We start from the raw sequence: 27,236 nt of genomic DNA, 5'->3' as shown, positions 1-27,236 counted from the left end.
TTTTTTTTTTCCTTTTATCGACTCCATGGGATCCCACGTTAAAAGACTTTGATGACAAATCCCGTTCTTCCATTTGGCTTCTTGCTTCTGATTGTTTTCATTTCTGCCTTGTTCCTAGCCTCCTGTTCTACTGTGCCAATGATGGTCGGCTCACAGGTCAAGGGCCTACCCAGTATGACTTCATTCCAAGAGCCACTGGTAAAAATGTTTAATTGCTTCTTGCCACAGCTTTGTCACTTGCAAAAAGGGACTAATAAGGCTATCCTGACGAATAGCACATTCTTGGAAGACGGTTGACTTAATGAGGTGTTGTGAGTTTTTTAAAGCAAAAAGCCCTTTGAAAACTTGGTGTTAACTGATGCCGTAATGTAAAATTATTTATTTTGACTCAGTCTTAAAATTCTCAGCGCTCAATATGGCTTTGCAAATAAATTAAATACAGATTGTGCTCTGTAAAAATCTGACTTTCTCTAATAATATTTAGAGAGAATTAGATGAGGTGTCTTTTATCAAAAACATTTAAATCAATACTGGATTAAAAAGGGAGGCCTAAGTAGTTTTAGGTACAGGGAATGAAACAAATAATATCTTGCCCCCGTTTAGAAGAGCTTTCCCAGGAAAAGGAAACCTTTTTGAAAATTAAACTCTGAAGATTTGTTGGACTAATGACGATATTTTATTTACCTGTAATGATTAGTATCTAAAAGCAAGTGCTCATAAACCTCAAGTTTAAAAGCACTGTTAAGGCTGCTAAGCATAACAGAAGTGTTTCTTTTTGATAATAAGATATTAGTTTGAGTAAACTGGTGTAGCTTAATTTCATCAGCTGTAATGGGGTGATGTACTCTGAGACCCTCTGTACCCTGGGTAGAAACTGTAAGACTGAACAAGCAAGAATTAATTTTGCTGAGGATAACGAAGCATCCTACTATGGTTTCAATGTGGTCTCTCCAGAACTCGGGTGTTGCCAATGTGGTAGTATTAGAAAGTGGGCCTTTAAGAGGTGATTGGGCCATGGGGTCTCTTCCCTTGTGAATGGGACTAGGTGGCCTCATAAAAGGGCTTGACAGGTTGGGTGTGGTGGCTCATGCCAGTAGTCCCAGCACTTTGGGAGGCCAAGTTGGGTGGATCAGTTGTGATCAGGTGTTCAAGACCAGCCTGGCCAACATGGAGCAACTCCGACTCTCCTAAAAGTAAAATAAATTAGCCAGGTGTGGTGGTGCATGCCTGTAGTCCCAGCTACTTGGAGGGCTGAGGCAGGAGAATCACCTGAACCCAGGATGCAGAGGTTGCAGTGAGGCCAAATCGCACCATGGCATTCTAGCCTGGGGGACAGTGTGAGACTCTGTCTCAAAAAAAAAAGGGCTTGATGGAGGCAGTTCAACTCACTTTCCCTTCTGCCTCCTTCTTCAGTGTGAAGACACAGCATTCTTCTCCTCCAGAAGAACCATCTTAGAAGCAGACAGAAGCCCTCACCAGAAAACTGAACCTGCTGGCACTTTGATCTTGGACTTCACAGTCTCCAGAACTGTGAGAAAGAAATTTCTTTTCTTTATAAATTACCCAGTGTCAGGTATTTTGTTACAGCAGCACAAACAGATAAAGACATATTCATTTTATAGCCTAGAAGGACATGTCCAGCTTAATCAACAGCAGTGACCCAGAGGCACCAGAGATGCTTGCATAGAAAATACAGATATGCAAATTTATATGAATGAAAAATACGCAAAGGAGGCACTGTGTGATCATATATTTTTCAAACTGTGAATCAATCAAATATGTATGCATTTAGTCAATTACTGAGCTAATAATCTTTAAGCACTTATTATGTGTCAGACCCTGTGTGTGTGTCCAGGTGCTGAAGAAGCACAGGTGAAAAAGACAGGATCCCTGCCCACATGCAGCAAATTCTAAGACCTTCCTATGCAAAAATTTCCACGGAGGCAATGGGACGTAAATAAAGCAGTGAAGACGGCACCTGCCCTTCAAGAGCTGACAAGTCAGGCTGGGAAGGACTAAGGAATCAATGAGAGTGTCACATAGGACAAAAAGAAGCAGTTTGGCATAGTGGTGAAGAACAAGGCTTCTGCAGCCTGTCTGCCTGGGTGAGCATCCTGGTTCTATCACTTAATGGAGGTGGTTTCACTCTAGGCAAGCTACTTAACCTCTCTGAGCATCAGGATTCTCAACTCTAAAATAAGATCACAGTCACACCTTTTCATAAGATCATTGTGAGGATTAAGTTGAGGATTCTAGTGCTAAATGGTACCTGGAACACAGTGTGACTTCATGGAAAAGAAATGGGGTAAAGCACATGGGCAACTGGAATTCCAGAAAAAGGAGAACATCTCAAAGGCTGGGATCACGAGAGACTGCAGATGAGAATTTGAACGATGGATAGGAGGTGGAGAGAGAAAAGACAAAGAATGTCTTTCAGGCCAGGTGCGGTGACTCATGCCTGTAATCCCAGCACTTTGGGAGCCCCAGATGGGAGGATCACTTGAGCTTAAGAGTTTGAGACCAGCCTGGGCAACATAGTGAGACCTCATTCGACCAAAAAAAAAAAAAAAAAAAAAAAAATTACGAAAATTTGTCAGGCATGGTGGATCGTGCCTGTAGTCCCAGCTACTTGGGAGGCTGAGGCAAAAGGATGTTTTGAACCTGGGAGGTAGAGGCTGCAGTGAGCTGAGATCCCAACCATTGCACTCCAACAGAGGTAACACAGGGAGATCCTGTCTCAAAAAAGAAGAAAAAGACAAAAAAGGCCTTTCAACTTAGGGTATCAGCATAAAGACAAGAATAGAGATGAGGATGAGCTTTTTCTGAAAGATGTCAGAAGCTTGGTTGGATTAGCATTTATTTGGGAAAGCAGTAAGTCAGGGCTGGCAGGATAGATGCAGATTGTTAAGAGCCTTGAAAGCCAGAGAAAGGCCTATATAATTCAACACAGTGGGCAAAAGTCACTGAGCTTCTTGAGCAAGAAATTAAACGATATGCTGTGAAGTGCTGTTTTGGGAGGCTAATCTGGCAGCACTATGCAAGCTGAAAGAGAGGGAGAGTGTCTGGAATTTGAGGAGAGCAGTTAGGAAGCATGGAAGGTTGAAAAAAGTTCCAGAAAAAAAGTTGAAAAAAGACTGGTGTTGGCAGCAGCCATGGAGAGAAGATGGGGACATTTGAGAGACATTCTATGGAAAAAATAAAGAGTTTCACTGCCGATTAGACTAACTAGATGAAGGAAATAACTCTTTTTTAAAAATCAAGAGCATGGTATATAGGGTATATAGGAGATATATGTATGTTATTCAAAAGTTTTAAGTAACAAGCAATCATATTGGACAAAAATGGATAAGGCAAGATGTATGAAACTGACTGTACAAACTCTTACTGGATACCCAAGAGAGACTGTGAGTCCTTGATAAAGATGAAGGACCAAAGGACTTAGGGAAGGAAAGAAATATTGTGAGACACAAGGAGCCCATTTGGGATGGGCCATACACGAAACCCACCATTCCAATCAAAGAGTTACCCAAGCTTTAACACCTGGGCTTTGCACATAAAGGTAAAAGGCATATGCTGATTTATGAAATTAATAACCTAAATTTAATGAGGGAAGTAGCTGGAAATAACAAAGTTAAAATCTTAGATACATCTTAAGCCAAAACAATTCAAGTGAGGGGGTTTATTCCCTCCCTCCACTTAATTTCCAAAAATAAAGAAAAAAAAGAGTTGCTGCTTACTGACCACACAGAGCTAAGAGTGGGCATGGCAGGAAGTACAGTGTCATCACTTTGAAGTTCTCAAGGCCAAAACTTTAAAGAGAAACATCGTGCAATCAAGCATCAACATTCTTCTCAAGGATCTTGGCATATTTGCTTTCACATTTGTAGCTGAATGGATGGACTGAAAATTGCTCAACAGGGTCTTAGTCAAAGATTTCTCCCTTTTGCAATGTCAGGTGAGCTCAGGGTCAATTCAAAGACCTTCCCAGTCCTTTTGTAGCAGCCGACAGGAAGCCAAAGAAGGCTTCAACAGAAGTCAGGGAGATGTGAGGTCTCTGTGTCACAGGTGAACAAGCCCTAGCCAAAGACCATCTAGGCTTGGAGCAATTCAATTTTACATCTGCTGTCATAATTAAAGCAAAGCAAAACAGGTACCTCACATGACTTTAAGCCTCCAGTTGTTTTTCATCTTTCCTTTGTATTGCAGAGCTGTGAATTATGGTTCTAGCCTGCATTTATGACAATTTGTTAAATGTGGTCACTGAGGAACTGACTGCCAGAGAAACCACACCCATGGGAAAGGACACAAGACAATATCCAGTCCAGAGACCTCAAGAAAGGACACACTTGAATTTACTCTGGAGACACAGGCGGCTGAGAACGAAGCCACTCTGGAAGTGGTGGGGTATCAAAAAGGACACGTAGGTGACAGGTGGATGTGGGGCCGAGGGGTGTTAATGTGATAGTCTTTGTCTTTTTCCTTAGGCTTTTCTATTACTAGTTGTTGAGACTGATGCTGCTTATATTCTCCCTGAAATGAAATCCCAAAGGATCTGGATCCTAGACATCATACTCTAGCAGAATAAAAGTAGAAATGAATGAAATTTGGCAATTAGCAATTTAACTTTTACTTCGATTATCTGACTTCTATGAGAAACCAATTTTTAAAAAATTTTTACTTTAAGTTCTGGAATATATATGCTGAACGTGCAGGTTTGTTACATAGGTATACATGTCCCATGGTGGTTTGCTGCACCCATCAACCTGTCATCTAGGTTTTAAGCCCCGCATGCCTTAGGTATTTGTCCTAATGCTCTCCCTACCCTTTCCCCGCATCCCCTGATAGGCCCCAGTGTGTGATGTTCCCCTCCCTGTGTCCATGTGTTCTTATTGTTCAGCTCCCACTTATGAGTGAGAACATGTGATGTTTGGTTTTCTGTTCCTGTGTTAGTTTGCTGAGGATGATGGTTTCCAGCTTCATCCATGTCCCTGCAAAGGATATGAACTCATTATTTTATATGGCTGCGTAGTATTCCATGGTGTATATGTGCCACATTTTCTTTATCCAGTCTGTCATGGATGGGCATTTGGGTTAGGTCTAAGTCTTTGCTATTGTAAACAATGTTGCAATAAACATACATGTGTGTGTGTCCTTATAGCATACATAAAGACTATATACTATAAAATATATGTGATTTACAATCCTTTGGGTATATACCCAGTAATGGGATTGCTGGGTCATTTTTATCAACATTATATTTAACACTGTTCTAGAGATACAACAAAAACAAATGGATAAGAGTTATAAAAACTAGAAAAAAGAAAGATAAAATTATCAATTGGGGATATAATTTTATTTGGTAAACTGAAAAGAATCTGTGAACATTTCTTCACAAACATAGAATTCACTCACTAAGGTGACTGAGTTAAAGACAATATATAGAAATTAGTAACAGTAATAATGTGCAAAATTGCAACAACAACAAACCAAATATCTAGAAATCAACTTAAGAACTGTGCAAGATTAAATGAAGAAAACTTTAAAACTCTGGAGAGATATAACAGAAGTTCTGAGCAAATGGAAAGGCAAAATACATTCTTAAATAATAAGACTCCACATACAGATGTCAATCCTCCCTATCTTAATGTAAAGCTCAAAGTAAACCCAACACAGGGTTTTCTGGGTATGAACATGGACCGGGGGGGGGGGCATCTGAACAAGCTGTTTTTTTTTTCTTTTTTTTTTTTTGAGACGGAGTCTCACTCTATCACCCAGGCTTGAGTATAGTGGCCAGATCTCAGCTCACTGCAAGCTCTGCCTCCCAGGTTTACACCATTCTCCTGCCTCAGCCTCCCGAGTAGCTGGGACTACAGGTGCCCGCCACCAAGCCCAGCTAATTTTTTGTATTTTTAGTAGAGACGGGGTTTCACCATGTTAGCCAGGATGGTCTTGAGCTCCTGACCTTGTGATCCACCTGCCTCAGCCTCCCAAAGTGCTGGGATTGCAGGCGTGAGCCACCGCGCCCGGCCCTGAACAAGCTGATTTTAAAGTTCCTAAGGAAAAATGAGCAAAGACAAAGACCTAGGACAACTGGGGGAAAAGTCGAGTAAAGAGGAGAGACTGGACCCTGCCAGATAATAAAATGTAGGTATACAATAGTTATTCTACATTATATAATTACACTATTGCATATTACATAATAAAAATATGTATTATGTAATTATATAATTACAACAGTGTGTATATATATAAATATATAGAATAGTGTTCTGTATATAAAGATACACATTCATGGAACAAAATAAAAGGCAAAAGAAAAAACAGATACTTCTAAAACCAAGAATTTATTGTATAATAAAGGTGATATTTTAATGAGGAAAAGATGAATTATTCTATAAATGTTGGGATAATTTGTTAGCCATCTGGAAAAAAAAGAAACTACATTGATATGTTATATCTGACACCAGAATAAATTTCAGAAGTATTAAAGATTGTAATTTAACATGAATAACAATAGAACTCTAGAAGACACCATGGAGAATTTTTTTTATAGTTTCAGAGTTAATAACATCCTTCTGAGTGTAACACAAAACTCACAAGCCATAAAAAGAAAAAGGTTGATAAATTTGACCACAAAGAAATAAAATTATGCATGTAAAAAATCACAAAGAAAGTTGAAAGAGATTACTAACTAGGAAAACAATACTTGCAATTCATATCATAAATAATGGGCAAATGTCTGTAATTTTCTGAAAAGTTTCTAGAAATCAGAATGTTAGCAAAATGGGCAATGATAAGATGAGAAAGGAAAATACAAATGCCTCTCAAACATGTGGGAAGATGCTCAACTTCACTCATAAAGAGAGAAATGCAACTTATCCTACTGACACATCATTTCTCATCTCTCAGGCTGGCAAAGATGAAAACGTACGATGACATGGTGTGCAGGTGAGGGGCTGAGGAAGTGAATGATGCATAAGATGGACCATGCTCCCAGAATCCTGATACCAGAAGTATACGGCCATGTCCATTCTGATGTACCCTTGACAGCACTGACTGTGAATTGGGAATGTGCTGGAGCCAGATAGTAACAGCTTATAAGAGGCAAATGCCCATCTATCAACTCTGCTGTATTCAGTGATATCATGTTCATAGTTTGAAATCACCACAGTGAGAAGTATTTACACCACAGAAATTGGCAAAGTTACAAAACAACCCACCACCCCCACCAGAGGCAGTTGTTAAACATTTATGAGCACATCACTACTTATAATTTCTGAAGTCTCTGCCAGTTTGATACCTTAAAAGTGATGTATTGCTTTAATTTGCAATTTAAAAATTATAGATGAGGCTGAACATTTTTTAGATTATCTGGAATTTTACTTGTAATTTTTCAATTGGAAATTAGTCTATTTTACTGATTTATAAGACTTTTTATATCTTAATATCTTTAAGAATAAATTCTTTGTCATATTTGTAAATGTTGTCTCCATTTGATTTGCCTGTTAACGTTGTCTATAATGCCTTTTTGTGAAATAAACTGTTAATTTATCTAAAGACAAATCTAAAATTCATTTCTTTTGTGATTTCTTCCATTGCCTGTGTGCTTTGCCATCCTCTAGCTCACTCACATCTCCTTCCACAGGATAGACAACTCATAGCCTCCACAGCTCAGATACACATCCTTCTGATTTCTCACATTTTACCTTTTTAATCCATCTGAATTTATTTGATGTATGTTGGGTTCCTTAATGATCTAATTTTTCCTACACCATTTATTGATAAACCTATCTTTTTTCTATTGGTGCATGATGCTTTTTTTTCTAACTGAAATTTTATTGAGATAAGTGTAGATTCACATGCAATTATGATGCTCTTTGATTAAATAATATTATTATAATAATGATAGCTAATATTACATTTAAAGATCAGAAATACATAGGAGTGTTTTAAGCAAGGCAATGACAGTCAGACAGACACACTGGACACTTTGATCATGGATTGGAAGAAGATGATCTGGAGACAGGTTGACAGTGTCTGGCATACTACAGGTGTTCAGAATATGCTGAAATTGCACATGCAAGTAGGCAAAAGAGGCAAACATCGTTGGAGCTCCACACATCCTCGCATCTGTTATTGGGTGTTTAACAGGGAACTGTGATGGGTACTGAGACAAGATGATATTCTATTATCAAGTTACATTTTAGTTCAGAACATAAGACTTACAGACATGAAATAATTTGAAGGGTTTAAAAAGCAATGTATGAGAATGTAAAAAATAAATACCTGAGTAATAGTTACCAAGAGAAATAAAGATGAACAGTCATCAAGACTGGTTTTGGCTAATCTTATCGCCTTGGTTTAGGTCCCTTGTCTTGATCTCACAGGGTTTTTACTAATAGTGGTGAGACATAGAATGCCATCGATTATTCCTGACATTTGTAATTAAAGTTTCCTTTTTAATTGTTGAACTTTATAACTTTGTCTTACACATCTGCTGACTCTTTCTATAAGTCTTATCCAAGTGGTTAGTTAATTACAAAACCCAGAAGTGAGTGAATAATGCTCTGCAGGTGGTAACGGGACAGCTATCTTACTATAAAAGTCACACCAGTGTTATTTCACCTTTAATGCAAAGGAAGATGCATATGCAAACTTTTAGCTGAATGTTGATACAATTCCATTGCATTTTTACTTTGTAATATGAAGCGAAGAGTCATTTTTTAGGAGCCAATGCCTTACCTATTAGGCGGCTGGGGCTTCTTGCAGATTGGTGTTTTAAAAACTTTGCTTGTCATGAAATTGAGTAAGCTTTCGTTAAAATTCTTTCATTCAACTGTGAATATCTGCATGGGTTTAGGGTCAGAGAAAAAGTGGTTTGTTCTAGAGGCTGTGTGATTTTGTAGCTGGTTAAGCTCCCACCTGTTCCATTCATTCCTGGCTGCTTTCCCAGAAAGCACATGGGATAAAATCAAACTTCTTATGAAATTCCTGCCAAACCACTTTTACTGGTATCATTTCTACCCTGTCTGAAACACTCATTGGTCAATTAGAAAAGGGAACAAAAATTGTTTGTTACATGTGCTTAGCAAATCTCAATGACTATAAACCAGACCATCACAATGTCCAGGCAAGATTATTTACTGCATAACTTGTTCAGGCATTTATTATTTCTTTTAATATTATAAGGCAAGTTTGAACTTTCAACTGCATTTCAGGAGATTAGGCATCTATAAAACCTATTTCTATCCAAGCTCAGTCTGAAGCTCCAAGATACTTAGCATGGCCTTGGCTCCCCACCTATCCACCTCCTTTTAATAATAAGCTCACGCTAACATCAACATCATGCCCCATGCTTTGAGAAGAAGCCCTCAATATGGTGATAAATGGTCAGACATTCCCTCTTCTTAGTTTCTATCCTCCTTATAGTCAAAAGTATTTTAGTCTTGTCCTTCAACTTCCAGCCATTAGAGGGCAAGGCTGCCGCAGCTAACAAATCCTGAGTCTTGTTTTGAGAAGCCTCAGTGAAGCAAGTATTTTTCCAATTACACACTATCTAATTCAATTTACATTTATTAGAAAAACTGCCAACTATTTCATGTTAATATTGACATTTTCATAAGTGCTAGCAATTAGAATTCAAGCTGAGATTCCAACAAATCTCTTAGATGTTTTACACTTACTTTTCCTGTCTTCAGACTTTGCAAAATATTTTTAAGAACACGTTTGGAGGTCATTCAGCCTTTGGGGAATTTATACTGTGTATGTAAAACAGCTGGGCAGAGAAAAAATATTACAAATGGCAAAGCAATCGAGGACAACTATAGAGGCATGCCAACTTCTGCAAAAATAAATGTGGAGTATAAAATTCAAAAATTTAGCAAAGTTAAATGCAGCCATTAGTTTTTTGCTTTATATAAAACTTCGTCCCATAGCTTCTTTCGATAGCAAGCCCATTGACTGCATTCAGAGAACATTTCCTGACTGCATTTAAAATGTAGTTCTACTCACCGACATCTTTTAATTTAGCATTTGCATGTCATTGTATGAATTGGCCTGCATTTAAAGAATGTCACATGTCTCTTTGAAGAGATGTCAATGGACTCCAAGTGCCTTGTCAACCTAAATAAGAAGATGTCCATATGCTAAAATACTTTATTCATCAAAGTGCTCATTCTGTTTTACTGTCTAAAGCATGGCTTCCTAAAGTGAGATCCGAAATGTACAGTATAACGCACACTTTGGTTTCTGGATAATAAATATTTACTTCAACTTTAGAAGAAAGTCTGACTTAAGACATATATAGAATATTCCTAAATACAACAAATAATATTGCACTATGCCATCAAACCTCTTCAATGACATTTATTTGCTTATGCCAATGAAAAGCCTAACAAATAAAAATGTCTAAAGGGAGAGCAAATACAGGTTCTTCCAAATGGGCAGAGGATAAGAAGGTAAGCTTCTATAAGGCATTCAGGGGGTGCTTCTCTCGGTAAAAACAGCTCCTGCTAAGGCAGTCAGGAACGGATGTGTTGTTAATTCCTCAGTAGTTCTCAACCTCGGCTACACGTTGGCATCACTTCTGAAGCTTAAAAAAAAAGAAAAAAAAAAAATCCCAAAGCCCAGGCTGCACCCTAGACCAATTAAACCAGAACTTTCGGGTGTGTGACCCAGGCATCAGTAGTTTTCAAAGCCTCCACAAGTGGCCGAGGCTGAGAACCACCGCCTTAGTAAATGTTAGCCACCGGCCCCAGTAGGGGAGCAGCGCTGAGCGCCAGCGGCGGGCGGGATACAGCTGCAGCAGCTCCGCTGACTCACAGCGAGGGGCGGGGCTCATAGCAGATGAGCTCAGCTGACAGGTGGCCGGCGGATGCACCTGGCTGTGCTCTAGAGGCCCTTGCGGTGCGTGCTCCTGATGGGACCTTGTATGGAGACAGGTCAGGCAAACCTGCCTTGGCAGCCATCAGAGCAGCGTTCCTTCCCCCACTACTGGGACATCTGGAGAAATACTTTACTGTACCCAAGCTCCTCACCTCCCGAAGCCCTCTGCTCCTGCCAAATAGGCGGTTCACCATAGAGTGAGCATCTTGCTCTCAGGCTTTTACACACTTTCTAAAATGTCATTTCACTTGGAACAGTCCCCTCCTGCTGTCCCCAGAGCCTTACTTCTGCTGCATCTGCTTCTACTGCTAAAGACAGCACCCACCTCTCCTCTGTTCGTCTCTCCTTTCCTGGGAAGCCGCTCCCAACAACCACAACTCTTGGTGGTTTCGTTCCTCCCCTGCATTTTTCAAATTGCTAATTTAACACATCCCAGCCAATGACAAGTCCTGTACGGCTGCATTGAGCTATTATTAACAACTCCCTCCTTGTTGGTATTAAGCTTTTCAAGTTTGGGTCTTCTGCTGCTAACTAGGCGGCAAGCAACTGGAAGCACAGCGACGAGTCTTCAACGTCTTTGTAATTGCTCCCTGATTGCCGCCCGGACCCCACCTGGAGCTGCTCCTTGCACGTGGCTGATGTGCCATAAAAACTTGCTCCTTGGTTTATCTTGCACTTGGATCCCTGCAGTAGCCTCTGATCTATCTAGCTGGTCTATCCACATTGACTTGAAGCCCTTCGCCAAAGTGATTCCCCCAACAAAATGTAAAAGATTCAGGATGTCCTGTAAACATGCCTCTTTTGCTTGAAGTCCTTTAGTGCCTCCCCAGGGATCTTTAACAGGGTCCGGGAGGCTCTGTGGGGCCTACCACCTGCCTGCCCACATCACTGGACTCAGCTCTTTCCTTTCTCCCTCAGCTCACCCTGCTTCATATTCCCTGGTTCCTCCTCCGTGCTCACTGTGTTCCCTTCTGCCACAGGGCTTTGTATGTTCCCTGTGCCTAGGGGTTCTTCCTTCTCCTCTTTCCCTTCAGATATAGCTCAACCAACACTTCTCTGACTTCCAGACTTGCCAACTGCCCCACACAATGCCCGGACAGCACCACGTCTCTCTGCATTGTAGGATGTGATGCAGCAACTATTTCACATACATTTGTGTGGTTTTGAGATGAATGCCTGTCTCCCTGGCAGTCTGTGAGCTCCGTGAGGACTGACAGTGTCTATTTTAGCTCAACATTTGATTTCCAGTTCCTACCATAGGTCCTACTACACCTAAAGGACTAAATCAATGTTTACTGAGTGAATGAATGAATGACAGATGGACGGGTGCATGAGTCACTAGTAGAAGAAAAAACAAAATGTATGACTGGCCACTTGGTTTTGCAGACCAGGGTCAGGAAAGCCATGGTTTGGTGCCACTGCATAGTAGAATGCACAGTGGCAAGCACTTATAAGTGGCATAGCCAAGTGTCAGAACGCCTGTCACACCCACGTCCCCTCCACAGTCCCCTCTGCCCCCTGCTAAGTAGTCCTTGGTGACACTGTGGTAGGCAAAATAATGGACCCTGAAGGTGTCTATATCCTAATCCCTGGGACCTGTGAATATGTTACCTTGTATGGCAAAAGGGACTTTGCGAATGTGAGTAAGGTTATAGACCTTGAGAGGGGACACTACGCCAGATTATCCGGGTGAGCCCAATCTAATGACGTAAGTCCTTAGAAGTGGAAAGCCCTTTCCAGCGGGCTAGAGAAATGAGATGGTAGAAGGACAGGTGTGAAGCATAAGAAGTGCTCAATCCACTGTTGGTGTCTTTGAAGATGGCTGAAGAGAACCGAGAACCCCTGGGCAGCCTGGGCACTGACACTTGAGTGCTGGAAGTGGCTCTAAGTCTCAACAATTTCTAGTTTCCGTGCGGCTTAGCTGTGCTGTGGTTTATGTGCTTCCCACGGGGCCTGGCTCTGCCTGGCATTCATTTCCTGGTCTTCACTGGCCTGCAATCCTTTTGTCTTCATTCCCACAGTTCTCCTGCCCCCTGGCTCCTGTTACCAGAGGCAACCTGAGTGAATCGTAAGCCCCTTGTAACTTGGGTAGCCTCATGCAAGCTCCCCTTATTTGTGGCTTGATCTTAACCACCACTCAACCTCTCTGGGATCTCCATCCTGGTTCATAAGAGGGGAATGAGGAGTGCTCATACCTACACCAGGGGAGGCTGTGAGGGTGGATGCCCTAACATGAGGCAAAGCATGCTAACCTGCTACACACCACACACGTGGCTGCCGTTTGGTGGTAGCACAGGGAGCAGGGAGTAGCATTCTATTCTAGCTCCAAAATTCATCTGTTGGTGTCTCCTCTCCTCCCTTGCCCCTTCCTTTACCCATCTTGTTTTCTGTTTGCCTGAAACTCCCAGGGATACCCTCAGGTCTTGCTAACTCCCAGAAGCGGCCTTTGGTCCTAAAAACACCCATGACTCCTGCTTTAGATACACCCAGGACAAATGTATTTCACAGTGTATCTCTGAAGCTAGGGCTTCCTGATCCTCCATGCTCCTGGATGGCTTGCATCAGCCTGGCGGAGCATTCAGCTCTGGCGTGCCTTTCTCGTTACTCCTTGGAGGGGGAGAGTATGCGTGTATATGACTTTCCAACCCAGGGCTTACAGGAGCTTAGGTTTCCATGTAAATAAACACAGGACAAATGTGTGCCAGCGGGCTGGGATCAAAACACATCTCCAGCTGTTGGGAACACAAAGAGAAGCAGTTTCCTTAGAAACAGGTTCCCAGGGGAAGGAGTCTAGTGAGGCAATTTGAGACCACAGCAGAAGCAGACCTGAGGGTTCAGGACCCAGTATGTCCTGAGCCCCAGGAAAACAGCAGCCCCTGTGGACTCCCTGAGAAGAGGAGCTCCAGGTCTGTAGGAAAAATGGCCCCTTTAGGTCATGTGGAGCCAGTAACGGAGACAAGGGGGTGGGAGCATCAATACTGAAAGGTGTTCTGGCAAGTTTTAGCTTCCAAAGCACTTCTGTGTAGAAGGCTCAGTTGACTCTCCCAACAACCCTGTAATGCAGGCAAAGTAGGTAATATGGTCCCATTGTACAGATGAGACAAGCAAGGTCCACAGAGGCTAAATCCCAGGCCAAGTCTCCCAGCTAAGGCAGCTGAGAAGGGAATATAAATAAATACACCTTATCTTAGGCCCCTGGCTCAGCCTGCAATTGGAAGCTAAATCTGAACTAGTTGAAGAGCGTAATTTTCTTATCTTTACGGATTTGGAAAACATAGATTTTTTTCAAACAACACTTAAAAAGCAGACAATCCAAAGCCCTTCTTCATTTTATTTATTTAAGAAAAACAATGCCTTAGGAATAAAGGCAATGCCTAAGGTTTCTTTCACTCACAGGACAGTCTCAGCTGGTTGGGACCGAGTGGAAATTTCCACACACCAGTGTTTCATATGTATACTTTCAAAGTTAAAGGACGTTTGGAGTCCAAAGCTTTCAAGTAGATTAAAATGCATAGCTTTCTAAAAACCTTTGCTGACTCTGGCCAATTTTCAGACTTCTCCAGAATCCAACAGGGCCAACATGATTCACTGAATTCTTTATGAATTAAGAAGCTGTAAATTACACATCTTTTCTTTTAAACATGCATTACTTTCCACACTTTACAGCCAAGCCGAATAAACAGTGTTACAGGGGTAGTGTTCTCTCTGGGAAGATTTTCTCCCTTCTCTTCCTACTCTTCAAATGGAGGATGGCCTAGTGAAGTGGCAATAGTGGTTAGGGCAGGAGCCCAATGTGACATTTTTGAGAACTTTCACCAGCAGGGTGAAAATGACAGCATAAGAAATCCACTTTCATGGAAGCTCCAAGATTGGAGAAGGGAGTGGCTCCAGCAGGAATAAGATGCTCTCCTTCATCTGGAGATGACAACAGTTGCTCTTCATTGGAAAAAGCTTTTCCATCATTTATTCTTTCATTAAATATGGTCTGTATGCCAGGTATTTCCCTGCCTTGGAAATAAAGGAGGCCAGACATGAGCTGGAGAAGAGTCTCAGGTGCTGGGATGTGTCCAAGTGTGCCTGGGTTCAGAGGACCCTCATCCCCAAAAAGGAGGCAGCCACCTTCACACTGGGGAATTTCCAGCTCTGGACAAAAAGAAATGAGCCTAAGACAGCTGTCTTTTCACAGTATGGCTGCTGGAAGTTGAACTTGCATCTAGGCAAGCACTAATTTATTTAAAAATGATTTTCCAGGAAATGCAAAGGAAGAAGAGTTTGGAAAGAAATAGAAAGTTTGAGAAAAGCTAGTTGTTTCCAGAAAATAAGGTATAGCTATAAGACGCTTGAATATTTGAAAACAAATTGCTGTAACAGTGATGTCTTTGTAAAGATGGAGAGACAATGTTACATCAAATGATTCTGCTTCAGAAGCATGGGACTTGGCCCAGTCCTCTTCTCGCTTTACCCTTCAGGAAGTAAAACGTAAGGTCTGAGTGGGCAAACACCACCGAAGTGGAATCAGGAGGTCTGGCTTCTCCTCCTAGGAGGGACTTTACCCCACCCCGAATCCCAGGCCCGTTCCCACACCTGTAAATTGAGAGAGTCCTTATCTTCTTCGGGGTTCCTGCAAATTCCAGGATTCCTTTACCCTTTCCATTTTCTTCCAAACCACCCTGCCTCACAGATGATATTATTTCATCCTCAGAGCAGGCTCGGAGGCAGGCGCTGGCCGCTCCCAGCTGTATGCTAAGCAGCTCTGTAAGGCTCAGGGCCAGGGGCAGAACTGCCCGATTTTTGGCAATGGGATAAAGCAAGGGGCTTTGGAGCACTGAGATCTGGAACGACGTGGTAAATCAGCAGACTCATTTCAGGCCAGCACCCAAGACCCTGTGGGCGTGTGGTGTGCAGGGAAGGGCCTCCAAGGGGAGGGGTGGCCTGCAAGGAGGGGACAGTGGGCTCCTCACAGCTGCCTGTGCCCCGCTGAGACACAAACAACACCCTCTTTTGAGTCAAACAACTGACTACCCAGGCTTTGCCAAAATGAGGACAGACTCTTCTGAAAGGGGCCAATTTTATTTCAAGGGTCTAATGGGACCAAGGAGATGGAATTAATAGTTTCAGCTATTAAAAAAAGGCAATAGACCATCTTCTTCCAAATAAACAAACTATCCTTTGAACAAGAAGACAGCCTTCTAACCAGGTCAGGCTGGAACCAGACCATGAAGGGGACACCCACTCCCCGCCACCACCAGGCTCTCCTCTCTTGAATCTGAGCCCCCCGAGTTTCTCCTGTGCTGCTTTGGGGAGCCTAGTGCTTTCCTGCTGGGGCCTCGCCAAGGATCGATCTGATGACCTCATCTGACACAGACCCTTCCCGAACACAGTGCTTACATTTGGAAAGGGGCCCCTACAAATTTCTAAGGGCACAATTCTAGGCAGGGAAATCTCCCTACAATCTCTCAAGTCACATAATAAAGGCAGTTACCAGCTCTTCAAAAATACAACACTTGCCCCAACTACCAATTTTCAAGATTTTATGATCTTTTTAAAAAAAATACTCCAAACCAGGCTGGGCATGGTGGCTCACACCTGTAATCTCAGCACTTGGGAGGCCGAGGCAGGTGGATCATTTTAGGTCAGGAGTTCGAGATCAGTCTCGCCAACATGGTGAAACCCTGCCTCTACTAAAAATACAAAAATTAGCTGGGCGTAGTGGGAGGTGCCTGTAGTCCCAGCTACTCAGTAGGCTGAAGCAGGAGAATCGCTTGAACCCCGGAGGTGGAGGTTGTAGTGAGCAGAGATCTTGCCACTGCACTCCAGCCTGGGCAACAGAGCAAGACTCTGTCTCAAAACAAAAACAAATAAATAGAAATTCCAAACCATAATTTTCCCCTTCACATTTGCCACCTTTCTCTCTAATGATTGCAGCTTATTATTCATGTGTGTGATGACTACATTATATGAAATGATTTACAGGATGGCAACGAAAGCTTGACAGAGCGGAAAAAGCTAGAGCATTCCTCTCAACTCTTACATTAATATTTGAAGAGCAGTGTTTATAAGACGTGTTTCCATATCATTGGTTTTTTGGCATTTTCTGCTATCCTCTGGTTCTAACTTTCTTGGCATGAGGATTGAATCAGAACTATGAAAGAATTATCTGGATTAAATGGAATGTAGGCTGTTTTTAAAACAACATATATTAATCAAGATCCAAAACAAATAATGAATATAATTAGAGAAGACATTATTCTTGTAGTAAGCGGTTCTATACTCTGAATACATGTCTCACCAAATAAAAAACATATAGTCATATTCATAACCTATAGTTTATTTTTTATTTTATTTATTTTTAATTGTTGTTATTTATTTATTTATTTTTATTTTTTTGAGATGGAGTCTCGCTCTGGCACCTAGGCTGGAGTGTAGTAGCACAATCTCGGCTCACTGCAACCTCTGCCTCCCAGATTCAAGGGATTCTCCTGCCTCACCCTCCCAGTAACTGGGATCACACGCGTGTGCCACCATGCTCAACTAATTGTTGTATTATTAATAGAGACGGGTTTTCACTATGTTGGCCAGGCTGGTCTCGATCTCCCGACCTCAAGTGATCTACCTGCCTCGGCCTCCCAAAGTGCTGGGATCACAGGCGTAAGCCACTGCACCAGGTCTCATAACCTATAAAGAAATAGATTAGGGTTTTGCCATCAAAAACTAAAAAAAAGAGGAAAAGCCCCTTTTAAAATATATCATCAAAGGAAGAAAATAAAAATAAAAAAATCATCAAAATATTTCACTGAAGTCTTAGGTAGTTCATCAAATACTGAAGGTGAGTGGAAAGCCATGGGTCTGGTGTGGTCATCTGCCCCTGACTGGACACTAACTTCTCTGTAGCTCAGTTTTCTCTACTCTAATCATGGATTTGAAAACCTGAACGTGACACTGAGGGGACATCATCCCCAAATGCTCCCAGCCTCTGAACATCCGCTTCCATTACGTTTTTAAAATGAGATGAGGAAGCAGCGGTCCTGGCCTTGGCCCAGAGATTCGGTGCTTTTCTCCAGCGGCAAGGCTGCTGCTGCTGAGGGTGCATCAGCAGTGGCCTTGGCTCTGGGCGATCTTCCAGCTTTGGGAACAACACCTCTGACTGATCCTCAACACTTCCTTCTTTCCTGCTTGTGCCCAACAACAGCCCAGGATGGGTCCGGGTGAACCCCAAGGGCTCTCTCAGACACAGAGACCAGGATTTCAGCCTCCCGGGCACCAGGCTGTCAGCTCCTCAGTACGTGTGTCTCTACAAAGGGATGGGAAATGTACCTTTCGTTTTAGTGCTCAAAGAAAGACGGGCAACTCCGCCCTCCATTTCTGTTACCAGCCTCTGTGCTGCGGAAATAATTACTGAACTCAAGACTAACATCCCTTGTGGAGCTGAGGGTCCCAAAACAAGTCTAGAGAAAGCAATTACTGGTCCAATGACAGGGTTCTATCGCGCTGTGGTGGAAAGTCCCAGACTGTGAAGGCAGGAAACCCGGAAACAGTCGGTCGCGGTTGTGCCCTTACCTGAGAGGTGACTGGCAAATCCCACAACCTTTGGAATCTTAGGGTCCTCATCTGAAAACACTCCCTCCCTCCCAGAGTGGTCATGGGAACTGAATGGGCTGAGGGATGAGAAAGGGCTCTGCTGCCCTCTAACAGATATCCCCCAACATCTTTGTTCTTAAGCACGACAGTGCTAGTCAGGACTCCTTAGGAAAGACTGTTTCCGCTCTGGGACCCAAAACCTAGCACTAAAGACAACTCAGCAAAGCAACATCAGAAGATCATTTGAGGAAATGTTCATTAAGATCTGGGTCACCCGGAACCAGTTTCTCTCGCCAAGACCTCCTTCCTGTGGAAGCACCCCCTCTGCGCCACGCTCCATGGAGGCACCAAGGGCAAGGCCTGGGAAGGGAAGAGTGAGCCTTCCCTGGTGGAGGGGCCACTCCCCAGGCAGTGGGGAGACCACCTTTTGCATGCAACAGGACTGACTTACCAGGTAGCGCTCCTCCTGCCTCATGCTGGGGGTGCGGATCATGTGATTCTGTTCCCCTCTCCAGTCTCCAAAGCGACGGAAAAAATAGTTAGATAAGAACCGGTTGACGGGGTCTCTAATGATGTTGATGTAGACAGGCTGGTCTCCTCCAAACCTAACACAAACATTGAGTTCGTTATAACCCATTACTGCAGGAGGAAAACAGGGCCTACTTAGACAACATCTCCCCTCCCCTCTAGGTTAACTTACTTAAAGATTATCTCCTATGTGAAGGTGCCAATGACACGTAATAAGCAAACAGGGTTTCCCGATAGGCATTTTATTATCATGCAGGAAGTGGGGAGGATGATACCTGTTCCAGGTACCTGTTGAGGGGCTGTGAGGACATTTCATAGTATAGCACGGTACAAACCACACCATTGTGCATGTTAAGGAAGAGATGGTGTATAGTTTTCTCACTAGGCTGTAGGTTTCTCGAGGATGGGGGCCACTCTGTGTTGGATTTAGTATTTCCAATGGCTAGAACAGAACCCATGGGGACACAGTTGGCCCTTGGTGAATGTTTCAGTTGATTGGTAGGTTCTGACTGCCTTGCTGGGTGAGATGGGCCTTCCTCTACATTGTAATTCAAACAGTTCTGGGTCAGGTGCTCCGCAGTAAGTGAGTGAATAACAGCCAGTCTTCACTGAGCACTCTCTATTCACCTTGTTCTAAATACCTCATGCAACCAGCTTGCTGAAGCCCCGTAACACGTCAATAGAGTAGAAAAAATAATTATCATTTACACTTGGGGAAACTGAGGCAGGAACAAGGTTCATAACTTGTAGCTGAACTAGGATATGGGTCCAGGCAATCTGGCTCTAGAATCTATGCTCTTAATTATGGAAAAGTGATTTCCAGAGTTGAGAAAATTTTGTGTGGGATATCAAGAATGAAACAATATTCAACATAATTATCCTCAAGTGATGGCAAGGGGCTTCAGATAAAAATAAAGCAAATAGCCAGGTGTTCCATTTTAATTCCTTCCATGAAAGGATTAGACGAATCCACTAAATCTTGGCCGAAGAACAAGGTCTTCCGGAGGCAAAGTGATGAGATTGGCTGGATTTGTCTTAATAATTCCTTCTTTTTCTCTTTGAACTGCTTGAAAGCAGTAGCCTTGAGGAGTCTGGGGAGACTGCCCCAGTCTCTGGGCAGAGGTCATGCTCTGATGACCTCCTGAGGAGCCTGCAGGGTTCTCTAGCCCTATGACCTTGTGACATTCTGAGGAACGTGCCTGGACATTCTCTCAGGGGTCAGAAAGAACTAAGAGAAAACAAACTGACAGGACCCTGCTCCTGCCTCTCTCCAGGAGCTAGCAGACTCCATTCACCTTTCAAAACCCAGCTTAGAGTCACATCACATCCTTCAGCAATTAATGCCCAACCCAGGGTCCATGCCTCCCTCCTCTGTGCCCCGGGCCCTCTCTCCTGCACTGTGTGGAAATGAGTGCCTCTCCCATCACACTGTGGGCCTCCTGCAGCCAGGAACGACACCCTCTAGCTCAGTGTGTGACACACAGTAGGTGCTCAACAAATGATGACCAAATGAAGAAATGAACATCTGAGGGTGTGCCTCTCAGTTGTTAATGTTTCTTCTCATATCATGGGACTCTGTTGTCAGAGGAAAGGCATAACAAGCCACCCATCCTTTTCTGTGTATGAATTCATATAATGTTGCTCCTGGTTTATCTGCATTTAAAAAAAGAATCTTCAGAGAGAAGAATCCAAAGGAACAACTCTGATATAGTGGAATTTCAGGCACCAGGACACATGAATGATACCCTGGAGCCCTTAAATACTACCACATTGGAACACACACTGCTCACGGATGAGATTGGCCTTGCAGTGTGAATCTTGTTAGTTCTCAGAAATACACATTCATGTAACTGGATGAACAACTAACTGGAGTCCCAGGAGCTAGCTGTGCCAACCACCGGCTAACTACACACCCCAGATTTATCCCCCTTATAAAATTAAATTGAGTTTCATATCTATGATAAACAGTAACTAAAGTAATAAAGCTAGGGACTAGGAAGACAAGGTTTGCATACCAAATATGCACATAATTAGACCCTCAAAATTGCTTCACGCTTTTAAAAACCTCAACTGTTCTTCTATGTTCATGTGAAGAATGATTGCTAGTGCTAGTTAGCAGAACTGCCCAATCATATGAATCCATGCACAGTGTCCCATCAGGAGATGGCTCTCAGCCTCACCACTGCCATCTTTGATCAATGGCAAGTCTTGATGAGCATGGATGACTTGCTCTTGTTTGCATGCTGCAACCCAATGCAAGATTTCCAGAATAATTTTCCAAAATGGAAGTTTTAGATGGCTTAAGAATGTATTGTCAAGTATAGATAATATAGTAGGCTCTCTCTAGAAGTTTCTAACTATGAGAAAGAGGTGTCTGGTATATATCTCCCCCTTTGCAGAAGGCAATAATGGTTGCAGGCTGCCAGCCCTCTGTAGACACAGCTTCCGCCAAATTGGGAAAATCTGGGGTGACACGTCAGTTATACAGAAGAGGCCAGAACACCTCCATGCTACCACCAGGGACCACAGCATAGCACATGTCCTAGTGCCTGAGCAGGGAAGCAAATTCTCATGCCATCTTCTTTCAGCATCAGTTTCTCCTCTCAGTATTTTAAAACTCCGGTCAGAATTCCTGGCTACCATTTATAAAGTCCCTGGGTCACCTGAAACTTTTGCTCACTCATGATTTCATTCTGGGGGTGAGAACGGTTTGTACCCTACCATCCCATACAGTGAAAAACCCTGCCTGATTTTTAAAAGGCTTAAGAGAAGATTCCACAACCTCCCTGTGTAGTCCACTTTGTCAGTTGAAAAGTCTTTCTTACACCCAGCCAATATTTAAAATTTTCCTTTTATGCACATTTCCTTTTGTTTGAACCATTTGACACAAAGGATTTGCATCTCCTATGCTTTTACAACGCTTAGCCTTTTCAACTTCAGTTTTAATTCCTTTAACTTTTTATTGTTTCCTTCAAAAATTCCTTTGGCTTTTATCTGAAGACTTATTGTCCTTCATTTTATAATCTACAGCTCTAATTTGATCTTTATGGAGCTCTAAAAATTTGTGGTGACTATGGCTGATCACAGGTTCTAAGTAGTGCATACACTAGAGAGTAGAAGAGTCAGACCATATTTTGTTTTTTGTTCAACAACACACTCTTTTGTCCTTCAGTCACCACAATTACTCCTGCATCTATGAAGCTCTTTTAAGCCGTCCTAAAATAGCAGGCATTACCAATGTCTTCAACATTTGTTCACAGATCCTATTCACCGACTCTATAATCACTGCTCTGGGCTTCCTTCAGACTCTGCAAATGTGTAATAGTTTTTAAATTTTACTTATTTTTTTGATGAGAAGATGACGATCTGTAGCAGGGCATAATTCTCTAGGAACCGTAACTACATGGTTCTCATTCTGAGAGGCATTTTCAAACACCTCATTCTGAGCATTTTTATCAGCATCTGTCTCACACTGCTACCTCAATCAATTGATCAACCCATCGATAATATTAATCACCTCTTCAATAGCTCCACAAAGCACTAGTAAAAATTTTAGGTATATTTTCATCAAAATTTGGAAGGCATTCTTCCTGAGGTAATAATTATTGCACATATTAAATCAATACTTAAGACCAGAATTATCCTTGAGAATTAAGACTGTTTTGTACTCCAATTACAGGAGAGATTACTGTGATTGCAATCAGTTTTTCAAAGTATATCCTGTTCTTTTAAGAAATTCTAGTAAAAAATAATATATATATGTAATATATATATTTGCCCTTTTCATCATTTTAAAGTATATAATTCAGTAGTATTAAAACATTTACATTGTTGTGAAGTCATCACCACCACCCATCTCCAGAACGTTCTCATGTTCACAAATGGAAACTCTGCCCATTGAACATAAAAATCTCTTTTCCTGCTTTTCCCACCCCTGGTAACCACCATCCTGCCAAAAGCCTACCTCCTTTTTAGCCTCTGACCTGGAAGTAGAGGTTACCTTTGTGCTGCTATCTACATTAAAGGGTGAAAAGTACCATAGGCCAGAGGCCCAGGGCTTTGATCCTTGTCAGTGAGGGAGGAAGACACTTTGAAGTGAGAGAAAGGCCATCATGGAAAAGAACAGGGCCCTTCAGGGGCAGAGTGAGGAGTGGCTGAGGTGGAGAGGGGTAGAGCTGGCTGTTTAGTTTAGAGACAGAGTTTTGCTCTTGTTGCCCAGCCTGGAGTGCAATGGCGTGATCTCAGCTTACTGCATCATCTGCCTCCCGGGTTCAAGCGATTCTCCAGCCACAGTCTCCCAAGTAGTAGCTGGGATTACAGGCACCCATCACCATGCCCGGCTAATTTTTGTATTTTTAGTAGAGATGGGGTTTCGCCATGTTGGCCAGGCTGGTCTCGAACTCCTGACCTCAAGTGATCCCGCCTGCCTTGGCCTCCCAAAGTGCTGGGATTACAGGTATGAGCCACTGTGCCCAGCCAACCTGGCTGTTAAAGGGCCCTTTGCTGGAGCCCGTTGCAGTAACAAGAGTCCCTGAACGTCCAGTGGGGGCCAGCATGGTGGGGAGGTCTGGCCTCTGTCCTCATACCCCCTGTAGTGGGCACTTCCATCTCCTCTGCCCAGGACTAGACTTACCCCCCTGCCCGCCACTGCCCATCACAAAACACAAGCAGAAGAGACAGTTGTGCTTTGCTCTCCGGTCTGTCCTAAGGCAGGAGAGATGGAAACATTTGCTGTGAGAAGATGAGACAAATGGGGAAGGAGGTGGGTGGTTGGGTCAGGGCTCCTGCTCAGAGAGGAAGATGAATTGACAAGGCATGAAATAAACAGTAGGAAACAATCAGGAAATGAGGTGGGCTGAGGGAAAGTCCAGATTCTACTCGTCGCTGATGGGCTAACAAACACAGCTGGTGGCCCATGCAGAGGCAGAGATCCACTCCCCATAGAGGGAAAAGCAGAAACGTGAGGAAGAAACTGCCGATTTAGGAAGACGAGCCCAGCCAGGGTTCACATAGGGAAAACCCAGAGAAAACTCGCACTTGTAAATGGAACTTCTGCGCCGTGTTTAAGGAGGCAGAGACAGTGTTAACTGCTAATACCGATTTTTACTTTGGCGTTTTCTTCAGAGTTTGCAGTGTCTGTCAAATGATAAGAGATTTGAAGGGCACAGAATTGAGATGGATCACTTGGCTAAGAAGAATAAAAAAGTCAACATTTACAAATAAGATGTGAAAACTAAATTGACTTGTGGAATTGGCGAAGTCTGATTTGTTTTGTTAAATAATGCCATCAGAGGGCAGAGTTTGTTCACAAAAGTTGATACAAGAAACACTGTTCACATCAGTAATTGAGACTTCACTTGTAGAGAAGGGAAAAGGTATCCAAAACGCAGCCCCATACACATTACACCCCACTGCTTTTCTGGTGATTGACTAATTTTCACATTTTTGTTTGTTTTTGCAAGTTACTATTGGCACTGGAGACACCATCTGAGATACATGAGGAATGGAAGCAAAGGTGAGGGGATCATGGGAAAGAAAGGAAGAATGACGTGGAAGAAGGATAAGGGAAGTGGTGGTTTGAAATTATTTAGCATCTTGGTGTCTCTTATAATGCATTTGGACTATTTTGATAGCGTTGGGCTCTGAGGTAAAACTTCTTAAGGGTTTCCCTGCAAAAGCACATTTGGAAGGGTGAGGGGCATTGTAGATTGCAAAAATATTTATATCCCCCCAAAAATAGAAACTTAGAAAACAAATAAAATTGAGGGCAGGGGACAGACAAATGTGAATTGTAGTCTCTCACAAGGCTTTCTAGTATGTGGATCTAAGATACATTTGGAGGGATGCCGTTGATGTTGGAAAGTTGGTATCTTTTTCAGAAATTGTTTCCTAAAGTTACTCTGAAAACTGGAAAAAGATATGTGAAACCATAGTGTGCAAATATTAAAAATCCTACTTAAACATCCTAACAAAGAGAAGCATATTTTAGGCCAACGTAGTTTTGACTCAATTCTCCAGACAGTCCAGGTGAGAAATATTCGTCTGGCTGGAATTTCCAGGGAGTTCCACAACTGTGTGAAAAAGCAGTCCAGTGTGCAACTCACGAATCCTCACCGAAGCCTGAGATCTCTGCTGAGCTCGCTGTGCACAGGTCCCGGGCATGAATCCTTCCCTGAGGCAAAACACCTGATTGCTCTGAACCAATTACTTCCCATCTTTGGATTAATAAAGCTAGATATGGTCCCTTCTAACTCTAAAAACGGAAAAAGAGGAAACAGGACAAGAAGCCTAGATGGTGAAAAAACGAAGTAGGTCAGCTACAGAAACACCAAATGCTCACAGGATAGTATTTTACATGACTCAAGAGTGTCTAAATTTCAAGGTAAAAATGCCATCGTTAATGGAATAAAAAAAGAAAGGGCAATTAGCTATGGTATAATGCCATACTCTTCAAAAGTTCTGACCATTTGTGTGCAAAAAAAAAGTGGGGAGGGAGGCCTGACTTTCATTCTTACAGTCCGCTTGCCAGCGAGTATCATGCGGCATGTTAACGATGTACAGAGGATTGGAAATATCAACAAAGAATATTAGGTTGCAGTATCAGTTCTTCTCATGGGAACCTCATTATCCTGAAACAAGCAATACGTCTGTCAGCAGTTATAAGGGTAGGTTTCTTAAGATCAGCTTCATCATCTTTATAACTTATTATTCAAAATACATCTCAAACTTATTTTTTAAAGTATGTGAATGTCCTTGGCTGCGCACGGTGGCTCACGCCTGTAATCCCAGCACTTCGGAGGCTGAGGTGGGCAAATCACTTGAGGCCATGAGTTTGAGGCCAGCCTGGCCAATATGGTGAAACCCTGTCTCCACTAAAAATACAAAAATTAGCCAGGTGTGGTGGTGCATGCCTGTAATTCCAGCTACTTGGGAGGCTGAGGCAGGAGAATCGCTTAAACTGAGGTTACAGTGAGCTGAGCTTGCACCACTGCACTCCAGCCTGGGTGACAGAGTAAGACTCCATCTAAAAAAAAAAAAAAAAAAAAAAGTAAAGTCAAAGTCCTCTTAACAAGTTCCAACTTAGTTGTTTTCCTCTTGTCAATTGCATATTGACAAAGAAATTTTCCTTAAAGAAAGCTATTCCCTTAAAGAAGGAAAAGCTGATTTTTAATGTCCCATGTTCCATGAGTGGAGCAATCATAGTCTTGTCATATATTGAAGTTCAACTGATCATTCTCTTCCTTTTTATGGAAGTCTGGTAGCTAAGGGCCCAGGCCCTGGTATGTGGGTGTAAAGAGAGGAGGAGGTTGCTCCTGGGGAGTCAGTTTTGGCTTTTTATTGAAAGCAGCAAAGCTGGTCAGGTAGTCTCTTGTTATTTCTGCTTAAAACTCTTGATGGCTGTTCCAGCCCAGTCGTGTCCATCCTGGTCTGCACTGCATCCCTTTCAGTTCCTCTCGGCCCCACTCTTCTGCTGGTGGCTGTGCTGGGAATGCCCTCCCCCTTCACTTGTCTAAAGCTGACCCATCCCTCACCTCCCTGCAGAAACACCCTCCCAGAGTCCTGGTCCCACAGGAGGTTCCTCCCCTAGGGGAAGCCCTGTGACCACCCTCTCCTTACATCCATCACCCTTTAATGGAAGAACTTAGAGTCTCCCAAAGGCAAGAAAAACATTTAATGTCGACTGCAGAAGCCCCACTTCTCATATAGTGTATAGAAGAGAGAAGGTAATCCATAGATATGTGTTTAATTGAGTAAAATGGAACTGAGGGAGGAGAAGCAGAGCCCAGCCCAGCCCTCAAGGTGTCTCTATAGAAACTAAGTCAGGAGTTGGGCAGTGGGCTCAGCCTGAGGCATCTATAGAATTGCCTTTTTAAGTGCCACTCTGAATGTATATAGCATGTGATATGTTTTGGCTCTGTGTCCCCACCCAAATCTCATCTTGAATTGTACATCTGTAATTCCCATGCGTTGTGGGAGGTACCTGATGGGAGATAATTTGAATCATGGGGTGGTTTCCCCCATGCTGTTCTCATGGTAGTGAATAAGTCTCACAAGATATGATGGTTTTATCAGGGATTTCTGCTTTTGCATCTTCCTCATTTTCTCTTGCTGCCACCATGTAAGAAGTGCCTTTCGATTCCTGCCATGATTCTGAGGCCTCCCCAGCCATGTGGAACTGTAAGTCCAATTAAACCTCTTTTTCTTCCCAGTCTTGGATATCAGCAGCATGAAAATGGACCAATATA

At 42.7% G+C, this 27,236-nt stretch overlaps 1 protein-coding gene across 1 annotated transcript in view; it reads right to left on the bottom strand.

The window, feature by feature from the left end:
* Nucleotides 1-27,236, bottom strand: part of UST (uronyl 2-sulfotransferase) — a 320,263-nt gene that overhangs the window by 89,780 nt on the left and 203,247 nt on the right. The window contains exon 5 of the mRNA XM_023188430.2: nt 18,914-19,067. Coding sequence (XP_023044198.1) covers nt 18,914-19,067 — 154 coding nt within the window. The remainder of the gene's footprint in view (nt 1-18,913; nt 19,068-27,236) is intronic.

Source organism: Piliocolobus tephrosceles, chromosome 5 (genome assembly GCF_002776525.5).
Source record: "Piliocolobus tephrosceles isolate RC106 chromosome 5, ASM277652v3, whole genome shotgun sequence".
NCBI classification, from domain to species: Eukaryota; Metazoa; Chordata; class Mammalia; order Primates; family Cercopithecidae; genus Piliocolobus; species Piliocolobus tephrosceles.
The sequence above is the reverse complement of the archived record's forward strand: the minus strand, read 5'-3'. Positions and strand labels throughout refer to the sequence as shown.